The sequence below is a fragment of the Heloderma suspectum genome, chromosome 1 (genome assembly GCF_057233095.1).
Source record: "Heloderma suspectum isolate Gila_16-S chromosome 1, 16-S_ref, whole genome shotgun sequence".
Classification (NCBI taxonomy): Eukaryota; Metazoa; Chordata; class Lepidosauria; order Squamata; family Helodermatidae; genus Heloderma; species Heloderma suspectum.
This window is the reverse complement of record NC_139458.1, coordinates 214,290,025-214,302,584: the sequence shown is the minus strand read 5'-3', so window position 1 is coordinate 214,302,584 and position 12,560 is coordinate 214,290,025. Positions and strand designations below refer to the sequence as shown.

The window sequence follows — 12,560 nt, the reverse complement described above, 5'->3', positions numbered from 1 at the left end:
TGTTTTAAATCTGTATTTTAAATCCCTGCATTGCTGCTATGTTTTATTCTGGTTGTATTGTTTACTGTGGTTTTAATGTTTTATATATTTTGTATTTTTTTATTGTGCACTCTTTGGTTTTAATTTTTGTGAACCGCTCAGAGAGCTTCAGCTGTTGGGCAGTATAGAAATGAAAATAATAATAATAATAAACCCAAATCGCCAGTATGCTGCTTAATTTTGGCAGCAAACTGCTCTGTAGTGCTACAGCTCTAACACAAGAGTAGGTGCAGTCTGCAATATAGCTAGGTAGGGAAAAAAGTTACTTTGCAAGAAGGTCACTAGCCAGAAAAGATAGGGCTGAGCTAGATAGGCCAATAAGCTAACTTAGTACAAGGCAGCTTCATAGGTTTGTATGGTTACTGTGAACCAGGAAGTGAAGGAGGGAGCACATGAGACTGCAGCAAGTCCCTGGCAGTTGAACCTTGGTTTGGACATGCAGGAAAGTGCTGCTTCCTGATAACAATTAAAATAAGCTGAGTGGTTCTACTTTTTCTTTTCCTTCCACACTCATCCAAGTGGCTACCATGAAGCGATGCCTTTCGGCATGGCTGCACTGGGTCAGATAATGCTTCTTCCAAGCAGCCATGTCTAACGGGATGCTCTGCGTGGAGCATTTGAATATAGTAATACTATAAATGGCCTCTCAGTACTTGAGCCTATACAGTGATAGAGCCTACTTTGCAGGGTCATTTTGTGATGAAATGAGGTAAGGAAATGTTATCTGGCCTGAGCTTGGGGTGTGGGCAGCTCGCTAATAAAGATAACAACCTTCCCCAATTGGAGTTTACTTTGCTTGTTTGGTTATTATTGAGATTGGAATGCTTCAAAACATATGTGAGTCTTATTTCAAATACTATTAAATACTGATAACATAGGCGGTGTGTGTATGATTAGCATGACCTATAGAACCTTCCAGTAATTAAATCTTGATTATTTGAATATCTCGATTATCTGAATTCGGTTTGTATCGCTGCTGTAGTTTCTGTGTCTTCATAATACTATCTTAAACAACACTTCAAGCATTCAAATAGTTTTCCAAGTGTTATCCAAGCATCCTGTAATGCAGATGCATAAAGACATCCCTTAAGCAATTTGGATAAATTGTATTACAACTTCAGAACACCTAAGTGGAACTAGGGTAACACCACTAAGAAGAGAGTATTGATTGCCTGTGAGCATTTATTAGAAGCTGAGCTAAGCTTAATGGATTTTCCCCCTTTTTAGGTATCAAAGCAAGCCAAAGAGTTCCTGGAATATGTTTATGAAGAGCCCCTGATTGACATCCAGCAGGAAAACCCTATGTTGTACAGACACGTTGAGCCACTGGCAACTGTGGCCCGTCTGAGACAGCAGCTGAAATCCCTCCGAGCCTATTTATTCAGCTGCAGAGCAGCAGTGGCCGAAGACCTGCGAAGGAGGTAGGAAGAAGGGGTAACAGGCAAGAACAAGCTTCCTTGGGGCTCTCTTCCTCTGCTTGTCCATCTCTCGCTTCCTTTCCTTGGTTCCCATGACCCAGCAATTAAAGTGCTGCCTGTTGTGTCTGCCTAGTAGTTGTTGTAACTGGATACTTCCAGTGGACTTGGGTTGTTCACTGCCTTAAGACATCTTTGAGTCTTCAGTGTGTCACTGAGGGATATTAGGAAGACAATGGCTAAACAAACTGGCAACTCTACAGGAGGAATGGTTTTAAAGTGTACTTAGCAAGATATAAATGTATGCAGTCATCACATACCCACTGTGGAGCAATAGAACATGCAGAATTTGGAACAAGTTATATATAAGACCTATGAAGCTGACTTACTCTGTATCAGAGCAGCAATCCATCTAGTCCAGCAGTGTTTACTCTGTCCTGTGATAACTCTCAAGATCACACACTTCTCCCATCCTACAGCCCAAGATGCTTTTAGACTGGAGATGCTGGAGATTGATCCTGGAGCCTTCTGCATGCAAAGCATGTGGACCGAGTTATGGCAAAGTCCTTCACTTTGAGCCCATTGTCCTGAGTGTTCTTATGACCAGAACTACTGCTGGAAAAGGTCCCACTCATAATAGGGTTTATGTATCTGCAGAGAGGTTTCCATGTTGTATCTAATTTAATTACCACTGGAAGACCTAGCAGTAGTTCTTAGCATCTCAGGGGAATTGCATTTAGAGTTCTGAGGCTTGGAGTCACCTACTCCCCCTCTTTTCCTCCCCTAGCCTCCCATCCATCATTGAGGTCATTGCCTCAGGCAAAGCAAGGATCAGGGCCAGGCCACTTTCAAAAGGGTGTCCTGCCTTCTTTCAGAATTGGCTTTCAGACCCTGAAAAGGTGAGAAGGAAAGCATTTCCTTAGTCCCATAGGATTCAGTGGAAATAACTGATGACCAAGCTAGTCCCTTATCTGTACAGTCCTACTAGAGTTCTGTTAAGTGCGTGGGCTAGAATACTGGGAATTAACTTTTATATAGAGGGGTTATTCCCCCCTCTGCTCTGTCATTGCTGAACTGTGTCCTGGTGGGGGAAGGAGGAAAGGCTTGTGTAAAAATAGATACCCAGATGTTTTTGCCTTGGCATCTTTATCCCAGTAACCAAAGGGAGGTGATCTTTGCTATTTAGGAGATAACCTATGTCAGTGCCTTGATTAATAATGTCAAGAACAACTAAAGGAAGATATTTATGTCAGCAAGGTGCTAGATGTTAGTAACCACATTCTTGTTTTAAATGTACCTGTGTGTCTGAGAGAGAGAGAGTGTTTAAAGCTGTAATTCAAAAAAAAAACCTGCAACTTTGTGAGGAGAGCACATGTAATATTTTATTAATAATTGCCTTGCTCTTGCACATACATCCGTAGGCAACATTATCTTTTTTGCATGTCCTTCATTTGCAAAACTGGTAATAGTGTCTCCTTCAATTTGTATGAAACTGAAGGCAGTGTGGTTTATGGAGGGTACAGTTCAGAAAAGGCATCAGAGAAAGAAATTACCACTTTTGATTAACACCAAAGAAAAAAGAATGTTCTGATTAAAATAAAGAGGCAGGGAGGGCCAAGCCAAGTCAGTGAAGAGAGCAGAAGAAAAGAGATCAAAGGAAGCAAAGAGAAAAAAGCAATAGGGCTTGAAGACATGGGGCAAAGGGGGGAAAGTGAGGATACTAGCTGAGCCATGAAGAGCCAGAGCTGATGGAAAAAGGTGATAGAAAAGGGTCCATAGGAAGCTGTGAAGAGGCATTCAGGGGAGCACAGGAACAAAAGCAAACCTGAGAAAATAAGAACCATTGGAAGCTACAAAGGACTGAAACAAAGGAGGATTAGAAACTGAAGAAGCAGTCGAGTGGACATGGTATAGAAGACAGAAAGTGTAAAGTTAGGACATAGATTTTGGGGGATATGGAGAGTTAAATATATCAACTTGTTATCAAAGTTAATATAAAGTTATGTTACACTATAGCTCTTGGGGAAAGATGTGGGAGGCACATGGACAGGTGCGCCTGTACATGGTGATGGGAAATGTCACAATGAAGATGGAGGGTTTAAAATGAGACCTTTTTATGGATTAAATAAAAATACCCATAAAAGGTGTATGTTTAGGTAACAATACATAATTTAATTTTTATCTTTCATGGTCAGTTAAGCTGTCGTTAACCTTAGACTTATAAAAACCATCTCAGTTGCTGTGTCTGGTTTGGATGTGATCTGTAGTGCTTTCAAACCCCATAACTGTCACAATGACTTTGAGGGCTGACAGGGATGCACACTCTGGCCCTGCCCCCGACTTCCCCATGATGCAGAGCAAAATGCCAGATGCAGTTCAACCAAACACGGTTACAATCTCTCTTCAGACCTTCCCTGTCAACACGGGGAGGCCAGGGGTAGAGGGAACAGAGCACACATCACTGTCTCCCTTCCATGCTTTGTATTTCCAAATGCCTGCATAGGGCTACTATTTTTGCAGAATTGCTTTCCCCCATCTCTTTCCTTCATGGCATATTTCCCAGACCCATGGGGCTTGCTGTGTTTCTTTTTTACTTAGTGGCCTATGTGCAAAGTTTTATCACAGTTCCCTATTTTCTTTTTTGCAAACAAGAACATAACCGTTATTTACCATATTATTTATCGTTTTGTATGCCTTAAATTGTAATGTAATTAGTGTTTCAAAAGAATGTGAGGTAACTTAAGGGTTCACTTTTTCTTGATGAAATTCTTTTTTCTGCTTCTTCTTCATCTCAGTTATGTGAATAGCCAGCGTTTCTGAGAACACCGTCTTGAAGGCCTGTCAGAATTATATAAACAAGCTGAAACGAACTGTTAATAGTGCCGTCCAGAGAGAACTAAGAGCAGACTGATTAATCACGATGGCACCCTGTTGCTTTTACAACATGGATAGCCTTTCTTATGAGGAAAAGAGTGTGCTGTGTTTTTTCTTCTAGTTTTCATTACGATCCATGTTTGTGCTTTAAAATGTACAAGTTTTTTTCTGAAAACATGTCAAAATTGCTGCCTATGGTGTGTGTTGCAACTGCTGTTACTTTCTTAGAACTTCAGTCTATATATGCCTACATGTCAGTGATGGAACTTGGTCTTGGAGTTCCTGGTATTTATTCTCTTTGAACAAAATTTTTTTACAGCTCTGACAGTTCAGTTTTCCTAAAGACTCCCAGATGCTTGTTATATTGGCAATTTAAATAAGGACCTAGATAATTACAGCATGGTGGCCATTTCTGAGGAGCAGAGGTTCTTTGCAAAAGTGTGGATAGCTTGAGGTTGATCCAGAGTTTGAAGTCTAAAGTGATCAGTACTCTGCCACTGGAGTGCTTATGATCAGTATATGAATCCTGATGCACCATCACAACCAGTAATGTTTTGCTTGTAGCCACATCTGGCCCTAGAGAGGCCAAAGCATTTGTCTACCCTGATAGATTGGTGATTTCTCTCTTTGCCTTACCCAGCATATTAGGGCTGCCTAGAAACATTGTGCTTCTAGGAGTACGACCAAAGAGAACACCATTTGATATGCAATGGGTCTATTCTCTCAATAGTTCCTCCATGAAAACTGGCACAACACTGCTGTGGTCTCAATAGAGCAAAATCTCTGTGTGTTGGGAGGAGGGGGGTGGCCTGGCACAAATTGTATTTTACTTATTTATTTGAAATATTTCTAGGCCGCCTTTCAGGGCAGAAGCTCTCCCAAGGCAGCTTACAACAATAAAATTTGTATAATAAAAAGTGATATGGTAATAAAAGAACAGACATTCATAAAAACAACAAATGCCAGCATAATACAAAACCTACAACACAATTGCAGCTACAATCCAGGGCAGAGCTGTAGGATTCTGTTCCACATACAGATGTGATTTAGGATGCCATTTTAACTATTCCATTTCAATCTGGCTTCAGACCCGGTTATGGGACAGAAACAGCCTTGGTGGATGACCTACGCTGGGAACTAGACTGGGGGAGTGTGTCCCTGTTGGTTCTGCTAGACCTCTCAGTGGCTTTCGATACCATTGACCATGATATCCTTCTGGACCACCTCACTGGGATGGGACTTGGAGGCACTGTTTTACAGTGGCTCCATTCCTTCTTGGAGGGGCAGATCCAGAAGGTGGTGCTGGGGGACTCCTGTTCAACTCCCTGGCCTTTGGCCTGTGGAGTTCCTCAGGGTTCTGTTTTGTCCCCCATGCTATTTAACATATACATGAAACCACTGGGAGAGATTTCCGGAGTTTAGGGGTTCGGTGTCACCAGTATGCTGATGACACCCAATGATACTTTTCCTTTCCATCTAATTCCAAGGAAGCTGTTGTGGTGCTAAACCAGTGTCTGTCAGCAATAAAGGACTGGATGAGGGCAAACAAATTGAAACTTAATCCAGACAAGGCAGAGGTGCTCCTGGTCAGTCGAAAGGTAGATATGGGAATAGGGATTCAGCTTGTGCTGGATGGGGTTACGCTCCCCCTGAAGACACAGGTTCACAGCATGGGTGTACTTCTGGATTCAGCCCTGAGCCTGGATGCCCAGGTTTCAGCGGTGGCCAGGAGTGCATTTGCACAGTTAAAGCTCATGCGCCAGCTGTGCCTGTTCCTTCAGATGTCTGACTTGGCCACAGTGACACATGCCTTAGTTACATCCCGTTTGGATTACTGTAACATGCTCTATGTGGGGCTGCCTCTGAAGAGCATTTGGAAACTTCAGCTGGTTCAAAGAGCTGCCGCCAGACTGCTGACTGGGGCTGGCTACAGGGAGCATACAACTCCCCTGCTAAAACAGCTTCACTGGTTCCCAGTCTGTTTCCGGGCACAATTGCTGGTCATGTCTTATAATGCCCTGTATGGCTCAGGTCCAGGTTATCTGAAAGACTGTATTCTCCCCTATGAGCCTACTTGTGCCCTGAGATCTTCAGGGGAAGCCCTTCTCGTGGTCCCACGAGCATCACAGGCTTGTCTGGTGGGAATGCGGGAGAGGGCCTTCTCAGTGGCTGCCCCAAGGCTCTGGAACTCCCTTCCCAGGGAGGCAAGAGTGGCACCCTCCTTGGTATGCTTTCTCAGGCAGGTAAAAACTTTTTTGTTCCAGCAGGCCTTTGGGGATAGATAATCTCGACCTGTGAGAATATGATGGATGGATACTATGGTTTATATTTCTTGTTGTCTTTAAAATTTTTGATATTTTATATAATTTTAATATTATTGGTGATTTAATTATATTTTTAACTTTTGTATATTTCATAGAATAGTAGAGTTGGAAGGGGCCTACAAGGCCATCGAGTCCAACCCCCTTTATCTATAAATAGATATCTATTATTTATCTATAAATAGATAGATAGATAGATAGATAGATAGATAGATAGATAGATCTATTTATAGATAAAGATATATCTTTATCTATAAATAGATAAATTTCTATTTATAGGTTTTAACTGTACAAGTTTTTAATGTTGTAAAGCCACCTTGAGTCCCAGTATTGGGAAGAAGGCGGGATATAAATAAATATAATAATAACAACAACAACAACAATTATGGCACTAGAAATAAATTTATCAGACCCTCTTGATAGCTGCTGGAGCTGAATCGCCTATCATCTGTACGCTTTCGTCTGCTTTCATTATATCAAATATAATTCAGAGATAATTTTTGAATATCAGATGATAAACATTTTCAACCTAGAACAAAACCAGTTTTCTCACTTGGGTCCTCGTGTATTTCTTCCAGAATTGGTGACTGGTAATGACATTGCAGTTATGAACAATTTAGCAAATGAACAATTGCTAGGCAAAGCTATAATTTGGGTTGACTTTCTGCAGCCCCTAGAACCTCTATTCCTGAAGAATGGACAGAAGGCAAAGAGAGCTTTTCTAATGAGATTTAGGTGTCACAGGATTGAGGCTGCCACTCTTGGTCACACTAGCTCATAAGTGGGGTTGTAAAGAGTGGGTGTGAAGAACAGCGGGCAGAGGCATCTTCCTTGTGAAATCTAGCCCTAAAAGCTAAGGATAAAGGATTGCAGCCTCAGGATGGGAAGCAGTGGAGTATGTGGTCCCTCTCTGTTATCACTGTAGGTAAGGAAAGGGGGAAAACCCTATTAATAAATAATACAAACCTGTAAAGTTAACTCATTAGGCAAGACATTTCAGGGAGGGAACTATAAATTCGATAGTGGTAACTACTGGGAAATGCCTGTCTCTTTTTGTATTATTCTGTCTTCCTGACTCTGAGAGGAGAGACAATGTAGTATCTTTTTTACATTCCAAATGAATTTATTACCATTTCAACAGGGACCTGCTTAGGACTCTTGTGCTCTCAACACTTACTTTGCCAGTTTTTACCTTCTTCTGTAAACATGCCTTGCCCTCCAAAAAGAAATGGAAAATAGAGCAAAGTTTTTCATCCAGTTGTGCTCCCTGCAAGCAGGCAGATTTTCACACAGAACAGTATTGCATATATTGCTGGTGAGGAAATGTCAGTACTGCTTAATTTACCTTATGTATATTAGCGAGACTCAGAGAGTAAGAAAAAGGTTGTTCCTGCAGGAGGCTGAAAATATTAAAGCCACCGTTGCTCTTTCGTCAATCCACTGTGAGCCCAGAGAGTACAGGTTCACTGAAAAAACAAGGACTGCTTTTCATCCCCCCCTCTCCTAGATATGAGGTAACTGCATCACACAATTTCCAGAGGGGGAGACTTGTTAGTCAACAAAACGTCTTGTGGCACCTTAAAGACTAACGATTTTGTAATGCTATAATAAATGTGTTCATCTTCAAGGTACCACAAGACTCCCTGTTGTTTTTTGGATCATTCAAGTCTTTCCTGGGTCTGCACACATGCACAAGCATGTTATATGAATGATTAATGCATCACAGGTGAATGTATTCTATTTGACAGTAATGTATTGTGCATGGGCAAGCTGCTCGCTTTCTTACAGACCCATGAACTGCCAACTTGGAACGTGGCATTTCACAACTTACAGCTCTGTCAGGGAACAAACTGCTGATGTGACTAACTTGCATAAAATATTTTCAAGTTCATGTACTTCACAGGAGCAGTTCATGGAAATCTGTCATCCTGGGTTTCCAGAGAAGAAATTTGAAAGAATAAACTATATTCAATATCACAAGACTTTAGAAATGCTGTATTGGATGCTGATCTAAAGTAACATAGCTTTCCAAAAGCCAAGTTTGAAGTGTTACTAAAAATCATACACAGTTTTCAAAATATTTGTATTTGCTTCTAGGGAACCTGCCCAAATTGTGGCTCTTCAGTAGCTCCAAAGGGAGATAACACAATTGGTCACTCTTTGGAAAGGAGATTAGAAAATACTGGACATTATAAATTGACAGGTGTCCATTTTCTCTATTGTGAGATATTGCCTTTTAAAATATCCCTGAGATTCAAAATTGTTTTCACTTTCAAAAAGCATTGCTTGAAAAATTGGCACTACTCACATCCAACATACATTTATCACTTTAGGAAATGCTTACAGAAAACTTTAAAAGTGCACCTGCAAAAACAACCATCACCTCTGTGCCACAGTAGATGAAAAGTTAACTATTTAAATGTTTCCTGCCTATGCTTAGTTTCAGGTATGAATAAACAAGATCGTTGATAAATGTTTCTAAACAATTATGTTCTGAATTAGACTATTGCAGAATGTAAAATATTAAGGTTACTACAATATTAAAACACAGATGTGTAGGAACAGTTCCAGAACCAAACAGGCCAGCTCAGTATAATTATTTGTTCTTGTATTGACATAACTACCTTACTCAGCCTTCCCCAACCTGGTGCCCTCCAGATGTGTTGGACTACAACACTCTTCATGCCCACCCAGCACGGCTAATGGCCATGCTGGCTGGGGATGGTGGGAGCTGAAGTCCATCACATTTGAAGGGTACCAGGTTGGGGAAGGCTGAGTTTACCTGGAGGTGAACCTTCACACTTGTTGATTAAGAGCAGGAAAGTTCTATTCCAGCTTCTCTGAGAAAACTAGAGAATTAAAATTAATTTTAAAAAATGAATAAATTATGAGAAGTGCGTCCTCTGATATCTGGTGAAGAATAGCCATTATAGTTATTGGAATGGTGTAGATGAAAAATTGTGAAGCCAAAGTAAAGTAGGAATTCATTGTAATAGGTAAGCTTTCAGTACCTTTATTAGGCAAATCAGTACAGGCCTCTACTTTGTTGTTGTTCAGTCGTTCAGTCGTGTCCGACTCTTCGTGACCCCATGGACCATAGCACGCCAGGCCTTCCTGTCCTGTGCTCTCTCCCGGAGCGTGCTCAAGTTCATATTAATTGCATCGATGATGCTATCTAGCCATCTCATCCTCTGCCGTCCCCTTCTCCTTTTGCCTTCAGTCGTTCCCAGCATCAGGGTCTTTTCCAGAGAGTTTTCTCTTTGCATTAGGTGGCCAAAATATTTGAGCTTCAGCTTCACTATCTGTCCTTCCAATGAGCAGTCAGGGTTGATTTCCTTTAGGATTGACTGATTGGACCTCCTTGCAGTCCAAGGGACTCGTAAGAGTCTTCTCCAGCACCACAGTTCGAAAGCATCAATTCTTCGGCGCTCAGCCTTCCTTATAGTCCAGCTCTCGCAGCCATACATTACTACTGGGAAAACCATAGCTTTGATTAGACGGACCTTTGTCGGCAAGGTGATGTCTCTGCTTCTTACTATGCTGTCTAGGTTTGCCATAGCTTTCCTCCCAAGGAGCAAGCGTCTTTTAATTTCATGGCTACAGTCACCGTCTGCGGTGATCTTGGGGTCCGAGAAAGTAAAATCTGTCACTGCTTCCATTTCTTCCCCTTCTATATGCCAGGAAGTGATGGGGCCAGATGCCATGATCTTCGTTTTTTTAATGTTGAGTTTCAAACCAGCTTTTGCACTCTCCTCTTTCACCCTCAACAAGAGGCTCTTGAGATCCTCTTCGCTTTCTGCCATTAGGGTGGTATCGTCTGCGTATCTGAGGTTGTTGATAATTCTCCCAGCAGTCTTAATTCCGACCTGTGATTCATCCAACCCGGCGTTTCTCATGATGTACTTTGCATATAAGTTAAATAAGCAGGGTGACAATATGCAGCCTTGTCGTACTCCTTTCCCAATTTTGAACCAATCGGTTGTTCCATGTCTGGTTCTTACTGTCGTTTCTTGACCCTCGTACAGGTTTCTCAGGAGACAGGTAAGGTGGTCTGGTACTCCCATCACTTTCAGAATTTGCCACAGTTGGTTGTGATCCACACAATCAAAGGCTTTAGCGTAGTCAATGAAGCAGAAATAGACGTTTTTCTGGAATTCTCTTGCTTTCTCCATGATGCAGCAAATGTTGGCAATTTGATCTCTAGTTCCTCTGCCTCTTCAAAACCCAGCTTGTACTTCCGGTAGTTCTCGGTTCGCATACTGCTGAAGTCTAGCTTGTAGGATTTTGAGCATCACCTTGCTGGCATGTGAAATGAGCGCAATTGTGCGGTAGTTTGAACACTCTTTGGCGTTGCCCTTCTTTGGAATTGGAATGTAAACTGACTTTTTCCAGTCTTGCGGCTACTGTTGAGTGTTCCAAATTTGTTGGCATATTGAGTGCAGCACTTTAACAGCATCATCTTTTAGGATTTTAAATAGCTCAGCTGGAAGACTGTCATCTCCGCTAGCTTTGTTGTTACTAATGCTTCATAAGGACCACTTGACTTCACTCTCGAGGATGTCCAGCTCAAGTTCAGTGACCGCACTCTCATGGCTATCAGGGACATTAAGATCTTTCCTGTATAGTTCTTCTGTGTATTCTTTCCACCTCTTCTTAATCTCATCTGCTTCTGTTAGGTCCCTGCCTTCTTTGTCCTTTATCATGCCCGTCTTTGCACAAAACGTTCCCTTGAGATCTCCAATTTTCTTGAAGAGATCTCTAGTCTTTCCCATTCTGTTGTTTTCCTCGATTTCTTTGCATTGTTCATTTAAGAAGGCCTTCTTGTCTCTCCTTGCTATTCTCTGGAACTCTGCATTCAGTTGGATATATCTTCCCCTTTCTCCCTTGCTTTTCGCTTCCCTTCTTTCCTCAGCTACTTGTAAAGCCTCCTCAGACAGCCACTTGGCTTTCTTGCATTTCTTTTTCTTTGGGATGGATTGAGTTGCTGCCTCATGAACAATGTTACGGACCTCCGTCCATAGTTCCTCAGGCACTCTGTCTGTCAGGTCTAATCCCTTAAATCTATTCCTCACCTGCACTGTATATTCATAAGGGATATGATTTAGGTCATACCTGAATGGTTTAGTGGTTTTCCCTACGTTCTTCCATTTAAGCCGAAATTTTGCAACAAGAAGCTCATGATCTGAGCCACAGTCAGCTCCAGGTCTTGTTTTTACTGACTGTATGGAGCTTCTCCATCTTTGGCTGCAAAGGACATAATCCATCTGATTTCAGTATTGACCATCTGGTGATGTCCATGTGTAGAGTCGCCTCTTGTGCTGTTGGAAAAGAGTGTTTGCTATGATCAGCATGTTCTCTTGGCAAAACTCTATTAGCTTTTAGCCTTGTGATACGTTCTATGGGGTTTTCTTGGCAAGAATACTGGAGTGGGTTGCCATTTCCTTCTCCAGTGGACCACATTTTGTCAGAACTCTCCACCATGACCTGTCCGTCCTGGGTGGCCCTGCACGGCATAGCTTATGGCTTCACTGAGTTACGCAAGCCCCTTCGCCACAACAAGGCAGTGATCCATGAAGGGGATCACTGCCTTGTTGTGGCGAAGGGGCTTGAGTAACTCTACTTTACCTGGGGTTAAATTATAGGGCATTTCTATGTAGCTAGTTTGTTTTGGGGGTTAATTTTGTTGATTTGGGCTGGTTTGCACAATCAGAATATGCCATGGTGGCTTATTTAAATTGCAGTGCATGCCAGGCACGATTTCTATAATAACTGCTGGGACGCATCTTGTCGTGTCATCCGAACCCAGGTGGCATGGACTGTTAGAGGGGGAACAACTCTGCAATAACTCATGGGGAGTTGTAGGGTTATTAGAGGGTTGTTTCCCCCTCCAACAAGCCATGCCACCCAGGTT

At 42.0% G+C, this 12,560-nt stretch overlaps 1 protein-coding gene across 5 annotated transcripts in view; it reads left to right on the top strand.

The window, feature by feature from the left end:
- Positions 1-12,560, top strand: part of PLEKHM3 (pleckstrin homology domain containing M3) — a 107,344-nt gene that overhangs the window by 47,384 nt on the left and 47,400 nt on the right. For 3 of the 5 annotated variants that reach the window (XR_014785595.1, XM_084818879.1, XM_084818870.1), the window contains one exon: positions 1,267-1,460. Coding sequence is in view for 4 of the 5 variants with exons in the window: in XM_084818879.1 (XP_084675005.1) it covers positions 1,267-1,460 (194 nt within the window). In the remaining variant the exon portion in view is untranslated. Of the gene's footprint in view, positions 1-1,266; positions 1,461-4,249; positions 11,241-12,560 lie in introns of those variants that run through there. The other 2 variants (XM_084818893.1, XM_084818899.1) reach the window with 1 other exon arrangement.